This window comes from Suillus subaureus, assembly GCF_016647635.1.
Source record: "Suillus subaureus strain MN1 chromosome Unknown BJ212scaffold_39, whole genome shotgun sequence".
Taxonomy (NCBI): domain Eukaryota; kingdom Fungi; phylum Basidiomycota; class Agaricomycetes; order Boletales; family Suillaceae; genus Suillus; species Suillus subaureus.
This window is the reverse complement of record NW_024538595.1, coordinates 174920-200243: the sequence shown is the minus strand read 5'-3', so window position 1 is coordinate 200243 and position 25324 is coordinate 174920. Positions and strand designations below refer to the sequence as shown.

General features: G+C 46.3%; 6 protein-coding genes across 6 annotated transcripts; 2 read left to right on the top strand and 4 right to left on the bottom strand.

Moving 5' to 3' along the window:
* Positions 1 to 4056: 4056 nt before the first annotated feature.
* Positions 4057 to 4572, bottom strand: BJ212DRAFT_1235595 (uncharacterized protein; the record flags this gene model as incomplete). The annotated part of the gene is made up of 1 exon (XM_041329532.1): positions 4057 to 4572. A coding segment is annotated over one exon (516 nt), but the record flags the coding sequence as incomplete, so codon positions are not given.
* A 3165-nt stretch (positions 4573 to 7737) lies between these two features.
* On the top strand, positions 7738 to 8816 carry BJ212DRAFT_1531345 (uncharacterized protein; the record flags this gene model as incomplete). Its single annotated transcript, XM_041341772.1, has 5 exons — positions 7738 to 7918; positions 8086 to 8186; positions 8217 to 8307; positions 8367 to 8431; positions 8514 to 8816. The coding sequence occupies 5 exons, from the start codon at positions 7738 to 7740 to the stop codon at positions 8814 to 8816; spliced, it is 741 nt and encodes a 246-aa protein (XP_041188512.1).
* Positions 8817 to 9974: 1158 nt separating this feature from the next.
* Positions 9975 to 12902, bottom strand: BJ212DRAFT_1485167 (uncharacterized protein; the record flags this gene model as incomplete). Its single annotated transcript, XM_041340935.1, has 8 exons — positions 9975 to 10305; positions 10745 to 11187; positions 11361 to 11609; positions 11669 to 12070; positions 12129 to 12234; positions 12302 to 12468; positions 12521 to 12774; positions 12818 to 12902. 8 exons carry the CDS (start codon positions 12900 to 12902, stop codon positions 9975 to 9977), a joined length of 2037 nt encoding a protein of 678 aa, XP_041188511.1.
* A 3854-nt stretch (positions 12903 to 16756) lies between these two features.
* On the bottom strand, positions 16757 to 17416 carry BJ212DRAFT_1303105 (uncharacterized protein; the record flags this gene model as incomplete). Its single annotated transcript, XM_041333367.1, has 3 exons — positions 16757 to 16987; positions 17121 to 17132; positions 17183 to 17416. 3 exons carry the CDS (start codon positions 17414 to 17416, stop codon positions 16757 to 16759), a joined length of 477 nt encoding a protein of 158 aa, XP_041188510.1.
* A 777-nt stretch (positions 17417 to 18193) lies between these two features.
* BJ212DRAFT_1303104 (uncharacterized protein) lies at positions 18194 to 19701 on the top strand (the record flags this gene model as incomplete). Its single annotated transcript, XM_041333366.1, has 9 exons — positions 18194 to 18318; positions 18367 to 18516; positions 18587 to 18680; positions 18730 to 18923; positions 19009 to 19105; positions 19192 to 19272; positions 19335 to 19358; positions 19412 to 19566; positions 19620 to 19701. The coding sequence occupies 9 exons, from the start codon at positions 18194 to 18196 to the stop codon at positions 19699 to 19701; spliced, it is 1002 nt and encodes a 333-aa protein (XP_041188509.1).
* Positions 19702 to 21035: 1334 nt separating this feature from the next.
* BJ212DRAFT_1384229 (kinase-like domain-containing protein) lies at positions 21036 to 22994 on the bottom strand. The gene is made up of 6 exons (XM_041336755.1): positions 22389 to 22994; positions 22246 to 22332; positions 21888 to 22193; positions 21711 to 21836; positions 21548 to 21656; positions 21036 to 21499 (listed from the first exon to the last, which is right to left on the bottom strand). The coding sequence occupies exons 1-6, from the start codon at positions 22956 to 22958 to the stop codon at positions 21360 to 21362; spliced, it is 1338 nt and encodes a 445-aa protein (XP_041188508.1). The 5' UTR covers positions 22959 to 22994; the 3' UTR covers positions 21036 to 21359.
* Positions 22995 to 25324: the final 2330 nt, after the last annotated feature.

Genomic DNA, 25324 nt, shown 5'->3' with positions numbered 1-25324 from the left:
GGCACTTCACAACTCCAATCAATCCTCGTTGAAGCGTGTCTGTTCCCTGGCAGAAGATGGGAGAGAACCACAGATCGGCTGCATATAACATTTTCGGTACAGCTACTGCCTGGTATAATTGACACATCAGGCATAGTGGTATGCCATTAGCAGAGGTGGAAAGACAACGTAGCTGGAGAACTGTTAAGAACCATGCTCAAAGGAGAGAGAGACTGACTCAGAGGGGCTTGGCCTCAGCTCATATGCTGTGCCCCTTACCCGAGTATGTGCCCTTCATTTCAGAGGAAGTCCGATGATGGTCTGATGAAGTCCGGAGGACTTCTGGAGGCTGGCTACTCTGGTGGAGAGTGCAGGAGGACTTCTGGAGGAGCGCGGGAAACGTCCGGAGGAGCGCGGGAGAGTTCCGGAGGGATGCAGGAAATGCTCAGGAGAGTTCCCACTGCAAGGTAATACTTCTACAGGAAAACAGGATGGAAGGATAGGAGGTCTGGAGGTGTGGAGGATGGAATGTCTGAAGGTACGGAGGGTGGAACGTCTGAAGGACAGGATGCCTGGAGGTATGAGGGACAGGACATCCAGAGGTACAGAAGACAGGAGGTCCGGAGGTCCGGAAGGAATAGGGGCTACATCGGACGAAGTCCAATGCAGAAGCAAGCAGAGGTAGACTACCCTAAGGTAGAGTCAGAGGGACAGGAAGTGGACCTAAGTCTGGAAAGAGGGTAAGTGCTGGAAAGGCAAGACTCTAGCCTAGGGAAGCAATCCCTAGACTTGGGACAGAGACATAGGGGACAAATCCGAAGGTCTGGAATTCCGGCCTAGGGAATCCTTCCCTAGGCCTTATGGAAAAGGATGAGACTCAGATGGACTGAAGTCTGGAAGATGATTGGCAAGTAGAACAGGATCTAAGATGATGAACAGGAACTAAGATGATATTCAGACTGAGGACTCTACAGGAATTGTACAGGGGTTATATACTAGAGGATATCTGAGAGGATCAGTAAGCAACAGAGTAAGGCTATGTACGAGCATGTGGAAACACATTGGTAAGTAAGATGGAACATAAGTAAATGAACTTGGAGATGAAACTAGTACAAGGATCAATCAGCAAGACGGAAACAGAGATAACCAAGAACCGGAAAGGAGGAGATGCCTAAATGGGGATAGGCGCAGGATCTCGGATGGAGGGCGGGAATAGGTCCAGAGATAGTACAGTTAATATCCGGAGGTCCGGAGATCTGGGGATCTGGAAGGCAGGGTGGAAACAGGACTGAGATATGTGAGGTGGTGGATGTAGTCCAGAATCCGAGAGGAGGTAAAGTCCGGATGTCTTGCTGGACGGAATGTGCATAGGGTGGACAGGATAGGGGATCCAGGAATGAGTCGGATATGGGGTCTGGAAATAGGTCTGGAAAGCATGGGAATATGATGGGGTCTATGTCTGGCATACAGGATATGACAAGAACATAAGACATCCCTCAAGCAACAGCATTGTCAACTTGAGCCCTCCAACGTAGTTCTTGGTCAAGAATGATGCCGAGGAAGCGGTGAGTCGGGGATGGGTGGATGGTAGATCCTTGGATGTGCATATTGGGGTGGGCCTTGCATCTGTTCATAGAGAAGTCCATTAGTGCGAATTTGTTAGTTTCAAAACAGGAGTTATGGTCTCTTGACCAATTGTAACTGCCACCTGGGCGTTCGAGCATGTCCGAGAGGATGGCATGGGTTTCGGTAAAGGTTTTTGTGATGGCCACAAAGGCAGTGTCATCTACAAATGCCAGGGTTAGTTCTTTCAGGGCTTCACACCCTATGCGGGGTCTGGCCACGTCAGCCAGGTCAGAGCTATAAATAATGTAAAGTATCATAGAGAGAGGGTCACCCTGTCCTATCCTGTTCAAAACCGGGAACCAGTCAGATGTATAACCATTGAATTTCAGCTGGGTTTGATGGTTTGTTAGAACCTGTTTGGTGAAATGCACAAGGTCAGCTGGGATGTGTCTCATTCTCATGTTGTGGAGCAGCCACTTCATCACCATGTTGGGAAAGGCTCCCTCTATGTCCAGAAACAACACTGATGCTACTTTGTGTGACCACCACACATTTTTGATGGTCCCTTCCAGGAGATGCAGTGAGTCCATGGTGGATCGCCCTGGCCGGCCTCCAAAATGTGTGTTTGGTAGCAGCTGGTGGTGTTCTAGGGTGTGAGTGAGCTGATCAGCGACTACTGCAGTCAACAGTTTGCCAATAGTGTTGAGTAAGGCAATAGGACAGTACACCTTGGGGACTGAGTAGTTTGGCTTGCCTGGTTTGCGCAGAACGACAGTGGTGAATTCATGCCAAGGCTGGTAGAATGTTTGGTAGGTTAGGGTGGCGTTAAATAGGTGGAGAAGGTAGGGGGCGAGGAGGTTGGAGCATTCTTTGAAGACTATATTACAGATCCCATCAGGACCTGGAGCCTTATACCTGCTGAGGTTGCTAACAGCGCAGGTGATTTGGTCAGTGGTAATGCGGGGCATACGAGCGACAGGGTCAGGGTATAACATGTCTTGGGGCACAGAATCAGTAACCGGGGGAGAAGGGAAGAAGGATGTAGCTAAAATTCAGCTCTTTTCATGGTTAGTGTTAAGAACCATGCTCAAGGGAGAGAGAGACTGACTCAGAGGGGCTTGGCCTCAGCTTGTACGCTGTGCCCCTTACCTGAGTATGTGCCCTTCATTTCAGAGGAAGTCCAATGATGGTCTGACGAAGTCCAGAGGACTTCTGGAGGCTGGCTACTCTGCTGGAGAGTGTGGGAGGACTTCTGGAGGAGTGCGGGAAACGTCCGGAGGAGCGCAGGAGAGTTCTGGAGGGATGCAGGAAATGCTCAGGAGAGTTCCTGCTACAAGGTAATACTTCTACAGGAAAACAGGATGGAAGGATAGGAGGTCCAGAGTATGGAGGACAGGAGGTCCGGAGGTATGGAGGACAGAACGTCCGAAGGACAGGATGCCTGGAGGTATGAGGGACAGGACGTCCAGAGGTACAGAAGACAGGAGGTCCGGAGGTCCGGAAGGAATAGGGGCTACATCGGATGAAGTCCAATGCAGAAGCAAACAGAGGTAGACTACCCTAAGGTAGAGTTGGAGGGACAGGAAGTGGACCTAAGTCCGGAAAGAGGGTAAGTGCCAGAAAGGCAAGACTCCAGCCTAGGGAAGCAATCCCTAGACTTGGGACAGAGACATAGGGGACAAATCCGAAGGTCCAGAATTCCAGCCTAGGGAATCCATCCCTAGGCCTTATGGAAAAGGACAAACTCAGATGGACTGAAGTCCGGAAAATGATTGGCAAGTGGAACAGGATCTAAGATGATATTCAGACTGAGGACTCTACTGTAGTTGTACAAGGGTTATATACTAGAGGCTATCTGAGAGGATCAGTAAGCAAAGGAGTAAGGCTATGTATGAGCATGCGGAAACACATTGGTAAGTAAGACGGAACATAAGTAAATGAACTCGGAGATGAAACTAGTACAAGGATCAATCAGCAAGATGGAAACAGAGATAACCAAGAACTGGAAAGGGGGAGATGCCTAAATGGGGATAGGTGCAGGATCTTGGATAGAGGGCGGGAGTAGGTCCAGAGATAGTACAGTTAATATCTGGAGGTCTGGAGATCTGGGGATCTGGAAGGCAGGGCGGAAACAGGACTGAGATATGTGAGGTGGTGGATGTAGTCTGGAATCTGAGAGGAGGTAAAGTCTGGATGTCTTGCTGGATGGAATGTGCATAGGGTGGACAGGATAGGGGATCCAGGAATGAGTCAGATATGGGGTCCGGAAACAGGTCCGGAAAGCGTGGGAATATGATGGGATCTATGTCTGGCATATGGGATATGACAGTTAGTGATTGCTTCACTGATGGAACCATCCGGGTTGGTGGTGATGAGGGTGGGTACTCGGGTTTTGCCGCTGTCACTAGGTTCTGAAGATATGTACTTGTTAGCTGTCCAAAGGTCATTACCTTCAATGTCACCCAGCCAATCCAGCCAATGTTGCTTCTTTGTGGTATTAATCTCATTCACATACTGTTCCTTGATGGCTTTGAGTTCTTCGTGGCTAGGGTGAAGGGGGAGGCCGCACATTTGGTAGGTGATCTTACTGAGGTCCTTGATGCGGGTCCAGAGAATAGAGAGATGCTTTGTCCACCAGTGTTTGGAATGGGGGCAGGGTTTCGAATGTGGAACACAGATCTCCATGGTGGACATGATCAACTGGGTGAGGTGTTGAGCTGCCTCCTGGAATTCCTCTACCAAGGTGAGGGGAAGAGCAGGTCTGGTGGAGATGGTTTGCTTGAGATGCTTATTGAAGGTGTCCCAGTCTATGCCATGCCAATTCCTGCACGGTTCTTCATTGGTCCTTGGGGATTCAAGTTCTAAGGTGATCAAGATGGGAAGGTGATCAGTCTTAGGCCCTCGCAATTCAGGAGCAGTTTTGCAGGATACGATGGTGTTGAGTAGAAATTCCATTCCAAACACATTATCTGGCTTGGTCCAGTTGCCCGTGCTGGTGGACTGCAGTGTGGGGATACCGACTGGGAGGAGTTGCAGCATTCCATATTCAGCTATAAGATCAATAAGGGGGTTAGCAGCGGTATAATTGAAGAGATGATGGTTACAGATGTCCTCCCAAAGAGGATGGTGGCGGTTAAAGTTGCCTAGCCAGATCATGTGGTCATTATTGGAGGACTTAATTGATGCGATGTTGGTGATGATGTGCATCCAGGCAGCCTCAGTAGGGAAATATGGCATCTTATTCTCTGGGAACTTCTCGTCCAGAAATTCACATCTATGAGTGAATTCTGGGCATTTCCTGCTCCAACTGGTATGGTTGTTGCTGCGGCAGTTTACACAATGTGTAGTCTGGTATGCATTGCAAAGGCTGGTACAGTGCTGCTCCCCACAGGATCCACATATGTCAGACTCACTGGAACAACTGCGTGTGATATGGCCATAGTGTTGGCATTTCGCACAGCATATGGGTTCCTTCTTATCTTTCCTGACCATAATCCATTCATTGTTGATGCATAGACCATCATGTAGTATGTTGTTCGCTGTGGAAGCATTAGCAACTTGAAGAAGGGCAAAAGCTTTCCTTTGTTCCTGAGAATGACAGTTGGGTGGCTTGATCCAGCAAATGGACATTAGTGAGTCAGGGGAGAGTTGATTTTCGTTCATTACGTGGTCGAGGAAAATTTCATCTTCTATCTGCTGTCATATCTGCATATCCGGATCTCAGATCCGACCCTTATCTCATCTCAGATCCACATCTTATCTCCGATCCTATCCACATCTTATCTCCCTCCAACATCTCATCATCCAATCTGTTCCACTCGTCCAGTCTGGCCCACAACTCATCCGAATCCACAACCAGCGCTCGTCTCCTTTCGGTAACCCCCTAACTCCGGTATTTCGGTTATCTGTATATCTGTCCTGCTCCCTTATCTGCTACCTATGTTTCATTTCCATTTCATGATTTGTGATCCATTTCTACTTACCAATAGACTATCCACATGCTTCATACATAGCCTCGGACTCTGCTGATTGATCATTCCATTAGATACCTATAGTATATAACCTCCTGTAACTTTCTGTAGTACCTCAGTTCGAATATCATCTTAGTTCTACTCATTCCTGTCCTCTGGACTTGAGTACCTCTACTCTCATCACCCTCCAAGACTTAGGATTGATTCCTATAGTCTATCCATATCCACCTCTGTCTCTGACAGTCCATTACCGTTAGTTTCTAGTCTGGACTCGTCCAGATTAGCCTTACAATACTTATCCCTCATCTGGAAGTCATCCGGATCCATTACACTACTTGTCCGACCTTCTGGACGTGCTAGTCTTGCCTTCCTGAAATAAGGGGCAATACTTGGGTAAGGGGCACAGTGCATGAGCTGAGGCTGAAGCCCTTTGGATCCAGTTACCCTTTGAGTACGACCTTAACAATGGTCAACACCTCTCTCATGGACACAGTTTGAGTCAAGCATCATACTCTAGCAACATCATCACTGAAAACCGGTTAACCCAGTATGACAATATTGACCTTATAAGGTAGTGAAATCTGTGTTGCCCTTATATGCCAATATATCGGCCTACCTATCAAGTATCATATTCTTGATCTGTAAGCTTGTTTTTCATCTGCTTTTGTGTTCAACAAATCAATCTATGAGTATATCAAGTTGTGAGCTAGTGTTCAAAGTTATACATTATGTATCTCAAACACAAATCATACTACTGAGCTTTTGCCTTTTCATCTTATATTTTCCACCTCGATAAGTCATTATCATCTCATGTCGAATTCTAAGCTAGTGGTCTAATTTTTGCATCTATGCATCAAAAGTGCTCAATACTATATATCAGTGCAGAATGGTAGGACATCGAGATTACATGTTACTGTAGGCATACACCCAACCATCCACACACCCAGTAGGATGACAGCAAAAAACTATATTTGTTATCTACAAAATACATATGTAAAGTAATCCGTTATTATAAAAATTGTTAGCTTGACTGAGGGAACACTGAGCGAGTAGGACAGAATTGGGGTCCGGATGACTAATACATCTATTTGATGAATGCAAGTCCTTTCAGGCTAACATCTAACACAACTGACATGCCAAATAACAACAGACAGAATAACAACGAAAATGCTGTAAGTGAATCGCATCTATACATTTGATTGATTACTTACATAGACACAGAGAGCACCTGTTAAGGTCACGTGCTCAAGGGGGTCGGATCACAAGGGCTTGGCCTCAGCTCGTACACTACACCCCTTTCCTGAGTATGTGCCCTTAATTTCTGGGGGCTAGAACAGTCGTCTGGAGTTTCTGGGATTTGACTAGGGTGGATAGTGGACACCCGGATCTGAGATGTGAGATAAATCCGACAGACATCCGGATGTTACCTGGGCAAGCGGATAAGACTAATCCGGACAAAGTCTGGACTAGAAACTAACAGAGGATGGACTACCCTTAAGGTAGAGTCAGAAATGTAGTCTAGGATGCAATCCTAAGACTCGGAATATGACAAGAGACTTATCTCGAGTCCAGAGGACACAGGAATGAGCAGGAACTAAGATGATATTCGAACTGGAGTATTTCTGAGAGTTACAGGAGGTTTATATACTGTAGGTATCATATAGGAATCAGTCAGCAAACATAAAGGCTATGTACAAAGCATATGCAGAGTCTATTAGTAAGTAGGACGGATCACAAATAATGAACACCAGAAATGAAATGTATGTAACAGATCAATAATCAAAAGGGAAACATGGTTAACCGGAGTCCGGAGACAGGGGCAGTCTAAATGGAGTTGGGCGCTGATATAGGGTTTGGATTCCGGAAGGGAGATAAAGATAGATCAGATCATTTGAGATCCGGATCTCAGATCTGGATATCCAGAGAAGCGGATTTAGAGTTGAGAGTCTGGAATGGCATATGACAGCACTGGTGGCCCAAATTACAAGGGCGCACAGTTTCAAAATACCGGATTACTTACTGGTATGTTTGTAAGCACACTGGCTTACCTGAGTTCCCATAATCAGTACATATACTGTCGCTGATGCTGAAAGCTAAGCTTTCAGTATTTCACCTTTTGGTGTAATGGTTATGTGGGTGGCAGTCTGACCATGTTACAATGTTTCATCGACATCCCTCGAATGTGATGCATTGAACTTATTAGGCCGCAATCTGGGCAACGATGCCCATTGTGTGCACAAGAGCCAATGAGGCGTTACAGAACAACATGCAACTGCTTGGTCTGGTTGAGCCTCTGGTTTGGACAGACAAGGAAAAAGCATTCCTGGTGCTCTGGATCTCAAGAGAGAGGAGGATTTTGGAGATGGTGTTGACACATTTGGAGGTTTCACTGGGCTTGAGGAGTCCGTCCTAGAGAATTTTCAGCTTTTGTATGACTGCACATAATCCCATCCCAATCTAAATGCATTGATGCTCTTACCTTTGGGCATTTCATCCTTCAGGGCACTAAACTTAACATAGACAAAACCTTTCGGCCTTCCTGATTCATGATCCATTGGAATGCCTTTAGTGTCGTTGTGCTCACCAAAGACTTTGCCCGCAGTGACTTGTAAGATGCTGTTTCAATTCTCCAAAGTCCGAGCAGAAGATTTGGCATCCTGGAAGCTCAAGGTGTAATCTGCACCATCTGGTTCTGTCCAGACAATCAATGTATCTGGTGGTTGCATGAGTGGGTATCAGCAGATCCTTGTAAATACCAAACGGACCTTGTTGGCATTGATAGACATCAGTGGTGCGAATTTGAGTAGTCAGGATGAGTTTGTTGAAATGGACTTCTGAATGAGCAATAAGGAAAGCCTCATTGGTCTCGTTCTCAAATTGTCCATAACAAAAAGCAGTCCCTTGGTCAGCCCATTGTGAGCCAATAAGTTTGTAAACCTTTGTAGAATGTGGCAAACATTGGTCAGAGTTGGCCCTTAATGAACGCATGAAAACAAGACAGGGAGAAGGAGGAGGAGGAGGGAGGAGGAAGAGGAAGAGGAAGAGGAAGAGGAAGAGGAAGAGGAAGAGGAAGAGGAAGAGGAAGAGGAAGAGGAAGAGGAAGAGGAAGAGGAAGAGGAAGAGGAAGAGGAAGAGGAAGAGGAAGAGGAAGAGGAAGAGGAAGAGAAGAGGAAGAGGAAGAGGAAGAGGAAGAGAAGAGGAAGAGGAAGAGGAAGAGGGAGGAGGGGGAGGGTGACAAGGGGGAGGGTGACAAGGGGGAGGGTGACAAGGGGGAGGGTGACAAGAGGGGGACAAGGGTGACGAGAGGGGGAGGAGGGGGATGAGAAGGTGAGGAGGGGAGGAGGGAGGATGTCATATCCTGTATGCCAGATATAGATCCCATCATATTCCCACGCTTTCCGGACCTATTTCCAGACCCCATATCCGACTCATTCCTGGATCCCCTATCCTGTCCACCCTATGCACATTCCATCCAGCAAGACATCCAGACTTTACCTCCTCTTGGATTCCGGACTACATCCACCACCTCACATATCTCAGTCCTGTTTCTGCCCTACCTTCTGGATCCCCAGATCTCCGGACCTCCGGATATTAACTGTTACTATCTCCAGACCTATTCCTGCCCTCTATCCGAGATCCTGCACCTATCCCCATTTAGGCATCTCCCCCTTTCTGGTTCTTGGTTATCTCTGTTTCCGTCCTGCTGATTGATCCTTGTACTAGTTTCATCTCCGAGTTCATTTACTTATGTTCCGTCTTACTTACCAATGTGTTTCCACATGCTCGTACATAGCCTTACTCCTTTGCTTACTGATCCTCTCAGATAGCCTCTAGTATATAACCCCTGTACAACTACAGTAGAGTCCTCAGTCTGAATATCATCTTAGATCCTGTTCTACTTGCCAATCATCTTCTGGACTTCAGTCCATCTGAGTCTCGTCCTTTTCCATAAGGCCTAGGGAAGGATTCCCTAGGCTGGAATTCCAGACCTTCGGATTTGTCCCCTATGTCTCTGTCCCAAGTCTAGGGATTGCTTCCCTAGGCTGGAGTCTTGCCTTTCTGGCACTTACCTTCTTTCTGGACTTAGGTCTACTTCCTGTCCCTCATACCTCTGGGCATCCTGTCCTTTGGACGTTCTGTCCTCTGAACCTCCAGACATCCTGTCCTCCTGTCCTCCAGACCTCCTATCCTTCCATCCTATTTTCCTGTAGAAGTATTACCTTGTAGCAGGAACTCTCCTGAGCATTTCCTGCATTCCTCCGGAACTCTCCCACGCTCCTCCGGAAGTCCTCCCACACTCTCCAGCAGAGTAGCCAGCCTCCGGAAGTCCTCCGGACTTCATCAGACCATCATCAGACTTTCTTTGAAATGAAGGGCACATACTCAGGTAAGGGGCACAGCGTACAAGCTGAGGCCAAGCCCCTCTGAGTCAGTCTCTCTCTCCTTTGAGCATGGTTCTTAACAGAGGAGGGGGAGGGTGACAAGAGGGGGATGAGAGGGGGATGAGGGGGATGAGAAGGTGAGGAGGGGGAGGAGGAAGAAGAAGAGGAGGAGGGAGGAGGGGGAGGGTGACGAGAGGGGGATGAGAGGGGGATGAGGGGGACGAGAAGGTGAGGAGGGGGAGGGTGACAAGAGGGGGATGAGGGTGACAAGAGGGGGAGGAGGGGGATGAGAAGGTGAGGAGGGGGAGGAGGAAGAAGAGGAGGAGGAGGGAGGAGGGGGAGGGTGACAAGAGGGGATGAGGGGGACGAGAAGGTGAGGAGGGGGAGGAGGGGGAGGGGGAATGCGGCTGAAGAGAGTCAACCTTAAAATTTATATTCCAGTCCTTCATCTTCAGAGTCTTTGTATTCCTCCAAGTCACTGCCTTCACCAGATATGTGGACATCCTCATCTTTGTCATCCTATGCGTCATTATCTTCATCATCATCATCATCTTCTTCATTATCCTCATCATCATCATTTTCTTTGCCTCAAGTTTGATTCCAACAGTCTCCAGCATTGGTGTTGCTCATGACAATGTCCAATTCATCATCACAGCTTCCTGGTCCATGTTCACACTCAGTGTCCTTTGACATGTTATACTGAACCACATGGCCAACACCTATGCCTGCGAAACAAGTGAACATATCATGATCTGCAAAACTATATATCCCAAACTGTTATTGATCAGGACATCAACAAAGTCGACTTACTCACATATTAACATAGAAGGCAGCCCAATCATTTACTTCTCCGAATGGTCGCACAACAGTTGGGCCATGCCAAAGAAGAGCATCCATGCAGCCATCAGCAAAGCAGGGATAAGATGACAGGCTCTAAGAACAACAGAGGGATCAAGGAAACCAAATGCAGAGGGTGAGTCCGGTATGAATCCAACTTTCGGAAGATGACCCTCCCTGATGCTCCAGTGGTAACATGGGACTACACCAAACCATCGAACCCACAAGAATTCCATGGACTGAGGTGAGTGATTATGAACATCAGGGCCAACATGGAGCACCTGTATGGTAAAAGCACCTAAAACTTGGGCATACCAAAATGGATGAGTGTCACCATCATGTTCTCTCGACAAAGTCATTACAACACCACCATACCCTGGTTTCAGGGTATCTTGATCACGATGGACATCATAGATCGTGTAGTTGATTTGGAGGCACTTGGCTTGGGAGACCTTGTTCAGGTTGTTGATGAAGCATACACTGTTTCGTTCCACATCAGTGAAAACCCTCTCATCACCATCATAATCCAAGCTGAGCAGTCATGAAAGAAGATGGTCTTTCAGATTAGGAATGAAGCCCTTTTGGTTTCTGTTAGCAGTGAAGTTTTAGTAGACTAACATCTTACCTTGATAGCTGGATCACCCTCGTGTTCACTCAGGTAATGGGCTAGATTCAGGAAGTTGGATGTATTGGACATAAAGTGGTGAGCCTCGATCAGTAGGTCACTGGTATGTATATCCTGGAGGGGGGCTGTAGATTGCCGCTGCCGGTGGATGCGAGTACATCTTCTTTCCTGTTTAGCAAGTTGCTTCGAGACATCTTGCTTATTTGTATTTTGATACAGCATTTTTATGAGACAGTGGGAAAGCTCGCCCTGTAAAATGCAGAATGTTAAGATGGTCAGATACTTGAACATCAACTACAACTACGTACAATCTGAGTCATATATGAATCTGTTGTTCCAAATAGTCTAATGGAGCCCACGTAATCACCAAGCGCATGCAATTTGTACGTTGAGAGATTGAAAGTCCTGGGATGAGCACCCAATGATCTTGTTCCCCCATTGGTGGACTTTAGATTAGCTTCATGCCTCCTCTGATGTGCAGCAACTTCATGTGGAAGTTCTACAGTCTGAAAAGCCAAGCATGTAAACTGCTGGAATTTTCGAAGTTGCTTTCCTAAACCTTCCAGTGCCTGATCGAGTCGAGCTAGCGAATCATCCGTGTGAAGCTGAAGCTTGGCCAAGGCATGCCATTCAGCCAGTTGAAAAAGAAGAAGACAGACAACATTGTCATGCTGTGCAGGGAATAACCCTTTGAATGCAGGGATTGTGCACTGCTCAGAAATGGGAAGTCAGTGTTTGGAAAATGGCAAAGTTCACAGACCAACTAACCTGTAAAATGTCCTCGAAGTGCCATGCAGCACTATGCCGCACATCTGACACACTGGATGGAAAATGCTGAATTGCACCCCTGCCAAAGGAAAGGATTGAGCGGAAGCTGTGGTAAGAAAGAGTCCATGTCAGAAATAAAATCAGTAGTCTTTAAACAAACCAAATGTCTTTACCATTCATTCAGGACAGTTATTGTTTCGGGATTTATGGCATAAAGGAGCCTGATGAGATGCTTAAAAATGGACTTGAATACGCCCAGTTTGAACTCATGTAAAAGGTCGACAATGAGCATTGGGAAAAAATTAAAACCAAGGAAGCCTAGCCGATCCGCAAAGGCATTCTAAAGATGCAATGTAAATAAATAGCTAACTATCAAGACGAAATGGGCTCACAAAGGTAGGAACAAGGGAGAACTCTTTTAGAAGACACTCTACAGCAGCACCTTTGATAGGGAGGCCTAAGTTGTAGATGGCATCACATGCAATGGTGATTTTGTCTCCAAGATATTGTTGTACTCTTAAAACTCTTGCTGACATATCAGCGATGAGCCCAATGTGCCAAAAATATGATTTTGTGAGGAGACATCGTGGGCATGGGCAAATTCCCTTATCACGAATGGTTGCAATAAGAACTCTGTTGGCGGCATCTTGGTTAGTAAAAGGGAAGTCAGAAGGATATAGTTTGCTTACTTTTCTGGGTAGTCTGCAGAATAGGTAAATATCCTAGGAAATACTCTGCGGTATACCCCATCATAGCACTTGACGACAATGCCATTTTTGTATGCTTCGACAAAATCATCATCTATCAGAATACACCAGATAGCGTGAAACAGCTCTCGCTTGCAATGAGCTAGAACATCGTCATAACTCTTCCTTTTAACTAGGGTAATCTGTGCAATAAATCAATTGATCACTTCTGGTAGCTATAAAACACAACTGTTAGTATAACCACCTAGTAGCAGGTAGTGTTTGGGAGCACTTACAGTAGGAATGAATGCTACAGGATGGCATGCACTGGAGGTAGGGCAGGCGCACATGTACTTGGACTGGTTTCTGAAAAATAGATAAACCGGCCATGCTGAAGCATTCCAAAACTGTGCTAAGTGTGTCAAATCCAACCAAAACATAAGCCCAGCAATGACTCTCTCCAAGGTACAACCATCACTTCTCTTCTCCTTCTGCAAATTGTCATGTGCTTTAATCCATGCATCTGACGTATAGAGCTCATCATAGAGATGCTGCTCTTGACCAGTTACAGGGGACGTCCAAAAGTGCTTGAAGGGAGTGAAGTGAAACCATTTCGATGCTGCCTTGGAGAAAGCAGCACAAATCACGGCTGTGAGCAGATGGTACTGGAACCCTGGAACAGTAAACGGCTGTCCATTCCCACTTGGATTTCTCTCCCTAGTTGGCACCAGAATCTCTGCAGCTGTCTCTTTCCAACCATCCCTTCAGAAGATATTGTTGTCATCAAGACTGGCTTCAGATGAATCAAAATGCCCCATTTCTGTATGGGTGTCGAAGCCATTCAGATCCTGTACACTGAAATCTTCCACTGATAGGACTTCCTTGACTAGTCGAGTTACCTTAGCTTCGGACAATTGGTTGCTTCCTGTCATCATCCAAGTCATGAGGCACCAGATGCTCATGTTTCACCAAGGCCAAGGAGGTGGCTTTGGGGAAGACGCTACCCTGGTATTGGATGGTTCAGGGTTCGAATCTGGACGAAAGTTGGATAGCTGGTCTGCAGAGACAAATGCATCTGGGTCGTGTGTCGGTCGATGATGGTACTCCCTTCCAATACCAAATAGATTTACGGATGTTGTTAAGAACCATGTTGCTCAAGGGGGAGAGAGACTGACTCAGAGGGGCTTGGCCTCAGCTTGTACACTGTGCCCCTTACCTGAGTATGTGCCCTTCATTTCAGATGAGGTCCAATGATGGTCTGACGAAGTCCAGAGGACTTCCAGAGGCTGGCTACTCTGCTGGAGAGCACTAGAGGACTTCCGGAGGAGCGTGGGAAATGTCCGGAGGAGCGTGGGAGAGTTCCCACTGCAAGGTAATACTTCTACAGGAAACAGGATGGAGGGATAGGAGGTCCAAAGGTCCAGAGGACAGGGTGACGGAGGACAGAGGGACAGGATGTCCAGAGGTACAAAGGACAGGAGGATAGGATGTCCGAGGGTTAGGAGGACAGAACATCCAAAGGTACGGAGGGCGGAACGTCCAAAGGACAGGATGCCTGGAGGTACGAGGGACAGGAGGTCCGGAGGTCTGGAAGGAATAGGGGCTGCATTGGACAAAGTCCAATGTAGAAACAAACAGAGGTAGACTACCCTAAGATAGAGTTGGAGAGACAGGGATTGGACCTAAGTCCGGAAAGAGGGTAAGTGCCGGAAAGGCAGAGCTCCGGCCTAGGGAATCAGTCCCTAGGCCTGATGGGTAGGACAGACTTAGGTGGACCAAAGTCTGAGAGAGGATTGGGCAAGTCTAAGTTGATATTCAGACTGAGGAACTACAGGAGTATCTACAGGGGTTATATACTGAACAATATCTGAGGGGATCAGTAAGCAAAGGAGCAGGGCTATGTACAAGCATGTGGAAACACATTAGTAAGTAAGTTGGAACATAAGTAAATGAACTCGGAGATGAGGACTCATACAAGGATCAATAAGCAAGATGGAACAAGAGGTAACCGAAAGCCGGAAGGCAGAGAATGCCTAAATGGGGATAGGCGCAGGATATCGGACAGAGGGTGGGAATAGGTCCGGAGTTAATATCCGGAGGTTTGGAGACCTGGGGATCTGGAAGACAAGGTGGATACAGGACTGGAATACAAGAAAGTGAATATAGTCTGGAATCCGAGATGAGGTGAAGTCTGGATGTCTTGTTGGATGGAGTGCATATAGGGTGGACAGGATAGGGTTGTATGGATCAGGCTAGCAGTGAGGATCTGGAGGTCCAGAGCTCAGGGGTAAATCAGGAGCATAGTCAATCCTGCTGAGGTATGGAGCACAGCGGAAGGGGATCTGGGAATGAGCTGGATATGAAGTGGAGTCTGGATGTAGGCTTGGAAGGCGTGGGAATATGATGGAACATGGGTCCGGATTGTGGGATATGACAGATGTCCATAAAGAGTCAAAAACATGGAGAATTACTCAGCAAATGGCTGGTGGTGGTGGTGGTTGGACAGGGGGAGGTGGCACAGGAGGCTCATCTCTAAATTGTGCAGGTAACCAGTGAGTCCGAGTGTGCCTTCAGGAGTAGGAGTTAATATAGGTGGCTCAGACTGCACCTCTTGTGGGATGCTAGGTAGTCTAGGCTCCGTTGATAGTTGAGGTGAGAGAGGGTAATGCTGAGGGGTTGTATCACATGATACAATGGTATCACTGCTGCTAGGGGGTGTGGTCATAACACTGCACAAAGACCCAGCTGCAGCAAGCTAGTCTCATCAAATGAAGCTTGGGGTAGGATGAAGCAGAAGACTCACTTGAGTAGTGCTGAGCTTTATTTTCTTTGACATAGACTCCTCTTGCATGACTTCCGCAGCTCATTTGAAATGTAGTGACTGGAGTGTCAGCTGCTGTTGCCAATGGGAGCAACTTTTCTGGTGGTGTGTTAACCCACTTGGCGATGAAAATGACTGGCTGCAGGTTGAATGGCACTTGAAGTAGTGGCTCATCAGGACAATGAGAAGAGAGAATGTAGCTAGGAGCAAAATAAAGTAAGTGAGGACTCTAGATCTGGCCCTCATGTGCACTCAGCAGTATGATCTGGCTTGAAAGTTGCATCAAACAAAATCTTCAGCTTGCATGGGAAATGGCAATTGGCGACATACTTTAGTACAGCCTTGAATGGCATGACTCGGCTACTCCAAGTCAGAGCTGAAGCATGAACTTCAGTTCAATCTACTCAACAAAAACTGAAGTCGCTGCAAGGTCTCATCGAAACATTGGGTATCCTGGCACTAGCACTCTGACCCAAAATGGCATGCGGCACTGTATCTTGGAACTCACCAGTTCAAGTCACACACATCAAGCACACTGTGACTGCGATGCTCCCAACAGAACTCAAGAGACAGATATTCATTCTGGCCACTGACTCCACACAAAGAGCATTCTCTTCCTCATTTTTATTTCCTTTCCCTGACTTGGATTTTGGCCTTTCCTCTGCTCTTAACTCACTGCAAAAGTGAAATTATTCTTTGACCATGGACAACCGTTCTCTGGCTGGAGGCACTTGGCCTTATCAATGCGCTCAGCAGTGCTGTCCCCACCCTTCCGCTGGACATGCAGAGATTTATCCAACTCTTTGGTGGCCTCATCTTGCCCTTCACACCACATCTTTATGTATCAGCATCACCGTTTCTTACCTGCCTTCACATTCTCGCATGACCTTTTCTTGCCCGCCTTTGCATTCTCACCCACCCGACTCTCCTTGTGTCCTTGTCACTGGCCAGTCATGGCCCACACAGTCCCTGCCCTTCTGCTCAGATGCACCACTTCCTGTCTTCTAGAAAGTTGAAATGGGAGCCATATGTTGTGGTGGTGAGAGGCAGGGAATGAGTCACAGAGTAAGTTCATCGCAGAGGGTATGTATGCTTTTACACTCTGAATGTTCTACCAGATACTAGTCTTCGAATTCTATGCTTTTCACTGCATTGCAGATCTGCTGAAGAACTGTTGTCTGTTTCTCAATGGCTTCTGCAACCTTCATGAGGACTTTAAGGGACTGTACTGAACCCCCCATGCCTTCAACTCCCCTTCCTAGCTTCCTACGTTTCCGTAGCAGGATTTCAGTGGCAGGCATTGGTGCTGTGCACTGTGCATTTGTAATATCAAGTCCAAAACTCCTCTGATCCTGCATGCAACTGCAGGTAAGTATTTTGAAGCAGTGGTATTGCCGATATTGAGCTGGCACTCACAGAGTCTTGATTGGAGTCGAGTGTTTTTCACTTTGAATGTGACAGCAGCTCATGAGCCTTTTTGCTCACGGTCTCCCCCTCCTGGAATCAGAACTGTTAGAACAGTCATGTTCAATCTGGAGGTCACATACATCTTGATGTTGCTCCAGGTCTGAAGGAGGTTCAGGCGACTTGTAACACCCACATGTGTATGCAGGTGCACCTTGCCCATACCCTGTGGGCCCTGGGCAAACTGCCTTATGACTTTCAGGTGTAGTGCCCCACGAGTACACATCTATGACACATTCATCCGGGTTATCTGCTGCTCCATCATGGTAGTTGGGGTGATGGGAGGTGACACTGTCTTGATGAGGGTCAGACAACATTTTTACACTACTATGTATCCTCAAGGGTGACAATATTTAAACTCTCACAAACCTATAACTAATGCCCTGACAGCCTTCCTACATCCTGGAGCATGTGCCCATGGCCAGTGTCACCTTCAATTTTCTGACTCAGGGCTAGGCCGCTGTGGGAAACACAACAAGAAGAGAACTGGAAAGTAGACTTCTAATGTTGGGCTAAATGTGCTATGCCTAGCTGCTATTCAACCCTAAAGGGTTTCTGGACTAAGCTCAGTGCTCAGAGAGGATAGGAAATCATGCTAATAACTCTCAGTCTCAGACTGGTACTGGTAGGTGGTGAAAACTATGATGATTACATAAGCACCAAAAGTGCGAACATAACACTAAGTAATATCTGCCTATACAAGCCCACAGAATATGAAATCCCTACACTGCTACAGTGCATGGAGCAGTGCTGGGGGATAAAAATGCTGGTGTGTCCCATCTGGCTCTCCGTTGCTGACTTAACTTAGTCACAGATGTATTAATGGTGCATATGGCAAGTTGCCCTAGTTCCGGGATATGGAAATTTTCAAGTTGTATCCGAAGTATTTATCCCCATTCTCTTTAGTTTTTCAATGTTCATCTATGATTTAGTTCCAAACAGCCCACTGACACATAAATCAGCAAGATCTTATACGCGGTATGAATCAGCATAGGATCAAACTTGAATGTGCACTGATTCCTTTATATTACACAGGCTAATGAAATTTTCTTGTTCCTCCACTCCACGCCTTTCAAACACAAGGTCTATTTCAGATGTCACAAACTCCTCTCTCATACAATAACTTACCTGTTGATATTGTAGCTTCCTTGAAGAGACAAATTGATGTTCTTCAGGCGCAAAATGAAGAGCTCCGCAAGGAACCTTGCAAAGAGAAAAGGTGTGTCCGACCTTCAAACACATGTCCATGCTATTGATTTAACTGCAGTAACCGCTACCATCTTGAGGGTAGAGCGATTCAACAGCTAGTTTGTCTGACTGGTTATATTGGACAATTAGTTGCAGAACATGATCAATGTATGGTACTTGGTGCTGTCAGCAAATCTGATGCAGACAAGTTCGACTCTGAGGATCCCAAGTAAGTCATTTTCCATTGCCAGTGACAAAAGTTAACAGTTAAATTTTATTAGTGATAATAGATGGCACAGATCATTCAAGAAACTTCTTGTATCATGCCCATCTGTAGGTAAACTAACAAAGTCATTGGTCGAGGACCATGACCTGGCATTTGCATACAGCCAGGTGAGACATCGCAATGAGTAGGCCTTGCTTCACTAACTCTCTATTCTAGCTGATTAAAGGAGCTGATTCAGCTAGGGCAGATGATACAACAAAACTCAAGGTGCTTGTCATTTCTTGGTTATCAGAGTGTACCCCGCCACCAGACCCCATTCTTTACCCTTATGACAAGACTGGCCATGGTTTCTACAACGATGCAACAGGAAGGCTTCTATGTCCTGTGGATCACAACTGGAACAACTCTGAGTAAGTTTTATTTGTTGGGCAACACCTTTGTTGACCAATTTAACAGTGTTTGATGATATATTAGGGACTACCACCCTGATTATAGGGTGATGGCTTACTCTTGGCCAACATTCTTGTATGATGGACATTACAATGCTAGGAATCATAGAGATGGCCTGTTTAAAGGGAAGTTGCTATTAAAGGTATGATTCGCTGTGCAGATGATCAGCACTTTCCTGAAACGAGCTACAGACGTTTAAAGCCACATTTACATCTCCCACCTCTGCAGAGCTTGATGACCCAGAGCAGACTGGTTCTGATGAGGTTTCTGCACATGGACATTCAAAGTGCCAAAGAACCCAGACAAGTGGTGAGCGGCACACACACTGTGATGTTGCAGGGCTACTCAACATGAAATCCACTTAACCGCAGGCAATTGCATATGCCACTGTCCAGGTATGAAGTATGACTTCTGATTGGCACCTTGCATTGTTAACATGGTGGCTTAGCTTTGCTTTGCTTTGTCCAGTGCTAGCTCGTGGTGGATCATGGATGATGACTTCAACAGCGAAGTTTTCTATAACCATATTGTTGATTTCTTTGAGCTTCCCCCAACACAAGACGCAGCAAATGAAGTAGATGATATTTTACTATGGTGGAACCAGTGAGTAGCCTGCTGCTGCTCTTTGCTGTCCATCTCATTATATTGTATATCAGCAAAGTTTTCGGTCGCAAGTATGTGTCTGTTTATCACCCCCAAAGGGTTGAACAGTTATCAGTTGCTTGGACATGGGCTTGACAAGCCTAACTTGCTTCTCCCTCCCTTCACTATCACCCTCCTTCTGTTGTCTCTGTCACCCTCCTTCTGCTGTCTCTGTCACCCTCTTTCCACTATCTCCGTCCTTCTACCATGTCTCTCTTTCTGTTGTCTCTGTCTCCCTCCTTCTACCATCTCTCTCATTCTACCATCTTCCTCTCTCTGTTGTCTTCATCTCCCTCCCTCTGCTGTCTCCCTTCCACTGCCATCTCCCTTCCTCTATCATCTCCCTTCCTCTATCATCTCCCTTCCTCTATCGTCTCCCTTCCTCTGCTGTCTCCCCCCTTACACCATCTCCCCCCTTCTGCCTTCTGCCTCCTTTTGCTGTTTCCTTCCCTCTACTATCTCCATCTCCCTCCCTTTTCCATCTCCTTCCCTCTACTGTCTCCCTCCCTCAGCTACCATCTCTGTCTCCCTCCCCTTCTGCCATCTCCCCATCAATGACACTGTTGCTACGGTTCCTACATATAATACTTGCTACTTGTATAAGTAGTACATACCATCTGATTTGTATGTGTCCCATGGGTGAAGCTACACAAACAATAGCATTGTGATTTGTTTCTGGTTTATCATGATTTATGTGCACTATATTTTGTACATTGCAATGGAAATTCGGCATTGTATAGTTGAGGATACAATACCTGTTTGTCATTCATTAGCTGGTTCTCAATAAATTGTTTGCACTGGGACATCAAAACTGTATTGCTCTCATGAAGCAATTGCCCATATATGTTGCATATAGCAAAACATAACATATCTTTTACATTAGTAAATGAAGACTCATGGTGTCAGAAACTTTGTATAAGATAATTTATGTCTGGTATTTTTCGTCAGTCTACACATGGAACAACTTTACTTACTTCGTCTGCCAGACACATGAGAACCATACCTAGATTCATCCGATTAGTGCTAAATATAGGTCATCACGATTGTCATTACTCAAGGAGGATAACAATGTAGATGTATATATAACCTGATGTGACTGGCAGGTCTGTCTAAATATGATATAAATTAATCACAAATCAAGCATCCGTAAATAAGCTGCACGACCGGCAACAATGCTCTGAAGCACGGAAACTGCATACTATAAACATATCAAGCATGTTTATCAATCTGTTTTAGTTTTTACACAGCCAAATTCATTTGACTGATGCCAGATACAGGTTATCATGATAAAGATTGGTCACAAGGGATAATAATATATACCTATACAAGACTATAGCTTCTGCAGCGCCATATTTTATCCGATTATAGACATTGTTGGGTTTATATTGTGTATACAAGGGTTTATCATAGATCTTGGGTTTCAGTGATGCCATCATGGAAGCCCAGCTTTCCTTGTGTATCTTAATCAATCTTCCGAATCAGCTATTATCATAGAGTAAAACCTTCGGCATACCCAAGTCCATTCTACCAACCCCCTGGGATAGGAAATGAACAATGGAAGGAGGAGTGTGAAAGATGCATGTAAACAAAAGTATGGGAACTACAGGCGCTTAGTAAGGTGTATAGATTAGTGCGAATTCTGGAATTATTTGTAGCAAGAAAGAAGGGAGGTGCAGTGAAATTAAGAGCTTGATATGGAGAAATTCGCAACGAAAATAATCACAAACCGGAGGGTATCCTAAGAAATAAACAATTCACGGCCTGGGCTTCCTCCAATCTACGTTTGAAGTGTGCGTCGACCGCCCGAAAGGTGGGGCGCACCAGATCTCTGCTGATTGAGTCTGCTCATCCCACAATTTTGGCAACATCTGTGGCTGTTTTTCGCGCTGGAGAGCTGCAATAATTTTAAGTATGATGTGCAGACAAGTCGAATTTAACCTACCGCGAGAGCAGGCGCCGTGGAATTCCGACGTGCCATCACTGTTCGAGAAATACCGGTGATTTGTAACTCTGTGGAATCCATACCGTAATATGGCAAGGGGATTGAGCAACTATCATGGCACAGGTAAGTGATAGCGTTATGACACGAACAATACAAAGCTTACACCTACAACTAAATCAGCCATAAGTGAATCAAGCTGGTGAAACGCAGGAAACAAGTCGAATGTCCCGCGATGCTTGGAGTGCCAAGAAACATACTCCATTATGGCGTCCTCCGAATCGAAGAGCTCCTGATGGGGTGATATCAGTAAGATGGCGACCAAGCGGGACGCAATACGTGCCTGATGGTCCGGTGAAATAAGCTCGTACAGGACACATCCGAACGCCCACCAGTCCACGGGCGTCCCGTACCTCATAGAATCTGGGTTTTTCTTGTTGCGCAGGATTTCAGGTGCCATACAATAGATAGTTCCCTTTACATCTGATGCATAATCCTGCCATGAAGTCAGGAGCTTTGGCTCCTCGTCGATATAGCTGAGCCCGAAGTCAGCAATACGCACGTTCTGTCGCATATCGATTAGAACGTTTTCTGCCTTTATATCGCGATGGATGATGCCCATATTATGCAGAGCGTTGATACCAAGCGCCTTCAAAGTCGGAGCGGTGAGGCATCGAAGACCAGGAATGACACCTACTTACCAGCTGTGCGCTCCACCTGCGAGCATTCTGGACACAGTATGCTGACTGATTCTCCATATAATGCAGTAAATCATTCGTCATTAAATCCTAGGGATTCCCAATGGATTCAAACAGCTCAAATGACACAGGGGAGAAGTGCGTACCATAACGAAACAAATTTTTTTCTTCGTCTGAAAAGACATCTCTAATTCCATCAGGAATGTCGTTGCAGGACAATACTCCCTCGAGGACGCAAGACGCTTGTACACCTTCAACTCATTCAGAAGACCCTCTTCTGTTTTATTGTGCTTAAGTCGGTCCTTGCTGAAAACCTTGAGACACAACAAGCGACCTGATGCTATATCTTCAGCTCCCATAGCCCTGGCAAAACCTCCCGTTGATAGTTGGCGCCAAACGCGGAAGGGACCGTTCACGTATGACAGCAAAGGGATTCGCGGGGTAGACCCCTCTGTTGTACCTGGAAGCGTGAAGGCGTGAATGGGGGCTGGAGGGTCGTCCAGCTCCATGTGAGAAGGGCACAGAAAATCAGGGAGTTTCGAATTCAGATCCACCGTGTTGATATCCCCCGTGATCTTAGGGATGGGGATGGGGAGAGGCATGATGTCGGGCACGTCGGACGAAGCACTCGATAATTGGGGTGGCGATAGAGATGAAGGAGTGATCAACTTCAGAGTGACCTTTGGGCCTAGCCGAGGGTGATCAAGAGGCAACATGGTGATAACCAGTTATGAGGAGAAGGAGGAAACAGATGCGAAGGAGAGATTGGGTGGACGTACTACTTAAGAGTTATCTGGTAGGGCCACAACGCATCTTTAAAAAATGAGCTGTGGACGCGTCAATGTCTGATTGTCTCAAAGCACCCACAACGTAATCGCGGTGATAAAATTGTGCCACCACATCTGTGTATCAATTACGAGGGTGGCTAGCATAGGGGGAAGCATACGATCAAAGCACGTTGCAACCACAGTTAGATGTCAATTGCCAGCACATTGATGAATAGATCACTACCCCGACTAAGTATCAGCGTATTGTGACAGCAAATTGGCACACCACACCTGCTGCAAAGCATCCCGCTATATCAAAACAATATGATGCTGCGGAAACCTGCATATCCGAAAGAATGTAAACACTCCCAGTACCGACAGCACAACCATCTGGTCAAGTGCTGATTGTTGTAAGGCGTGGCAATCGTTAAAAGTGTTTGGCTTCTTCATTCGTACCGTGGGCCTTTCAGAATGGGCGCTCTTGTCATACGGGGCGTGCAGTAAGTGATGGCGATGGTCCTCGGTGACTCCCAATCTGTATACGAGTTCGTATATCGCTCGAGGTGCAAGTTCTAACTTCTCCCGCCGCTGTCTTTACAGGATCAAGTGCAATGTGCCCGATAATGACTCGAAGGACACGAAAGAAAAGAGAAAATTCAACGAGATACAAGCAAACTCTTAGGGAGGCTGATATCGGCGGCGAGCGAATGGAAATTCATGTGGAAATAAACTCGCTTGAAGATGTTTCATAGCTTTACTATAAGTATGCTTGTGAAATAATGTTCAGACTTTGTTCCGCCTAAGTGAGTAACATCATTAGGACCAGGACCTTGTTGAACAATGGGGTCAAAACGCACTTTAATTTTGAGAACGAGTATTACATCCCAATTTCCTTGCAGTTGTCACCATAGGTCACTATGTTGGTTTACCTGTTTTGGCACAGGCAAACGCAATGATGAGGACTCAGGATAGCGGGAAGGAGAAACCTTACACGTACTAGTAGGCACCGCTAGTACGCCAGCCACCATCGATTTATTAAAGTCCAGAACGTTCGAGGTGCATCCGCTATTTCTTCCCTCTTTTTTCCATACAAGGCTCCAAGCCGCTGTTGTCGGCGCAGAGTAAGGGCTCGTGTCTTCGGAAGGTCCTATGGAGTCATTTTTGTATCCTCACTGGCATATCTCACTAATTTCAAACTGATGTCCTAGCTGTAAAGTCGGCTGTTGGAGATAGTCTCCGCGGTTTATCTCGGGGAAGTTTGTAATTTATGTTAAGCAGAAGGTTGCTTCACGTTGATCAGATGGTGATGCAACTAGTATACACCTTCGAGCGGGCGACAGCATAACGGAATGACAGCGTTAAAGGGGCAACAGCCACTGGCAGAACATAATAAAGTGCGTGATGGCCCATAAATGATTGATATGCAAACAGCACTTGTGAATTAACATAGATGTGGATAAGTTCAATAGATCACCAGTACCGTGACTAGTTTGCAGCGCTGACTCATCAATGACCCTGTGGCTAAAGACAGAATCTAATGATCTGTCTCTTGGACCGTGCCAGTGCAGGTTCGAGACGTGCCGCTGAGGAAAAGGGTTTTTTCTATAGGAACATGCACTCATGGATGGTTTCCTTGGAGGTCCGTCTTAACTAGTCTTATAGCCAAGTGGTTTCCACAACTGCCGACAAGGTTTTTTTTCCCTATTGGAACAAACTTCGACAAATATTCACTCATGTATGGTTTCGTCGGATGTTCATCTTGACTGGTCTTAGTTAAGTGGCTACCACAACAGAATCAAAATCTGTTTCTCTTCCAAATATTGTGTAGGTTCGAAACCTGCCGAATGACAGGTCTTTTTCTATCGGAACGCACCTTGACATTGATTATGGATGGTTTCCTCAGAGGAGCTTCTAACTGGTCTTAGCCAAGTGGTTACCACAGCAGAATCGAAATCTGTTTGTCTTGGAGTTGGTTCGAAACCTACTGATAACATTTTTGCGATGTATAGATCTTCGGAGGTCCATCTTAACTAGGCCCAAGCCGCCCAGACTCATGTTACGATCACCATTAAACATGCACTGCCTAAGCTTTGCAGTTCACTAAAATGATGTAAACTTGGCAGTAGCCCTTCATCGGACAAACCTCTCAAGGGAAAGCAATGTCATGGTGCTCAAGCATCTTCCGACTACTGGCAAATCCAACCCTCCAAGTTGTGCTTTCTGAAAGTTATATCCATCTCAATCATTTGGCAGAACCTGTCTATTGAAATGCGCTCATTCTCATCGCACATGTAGCATATTGTCCGACAGCGAAT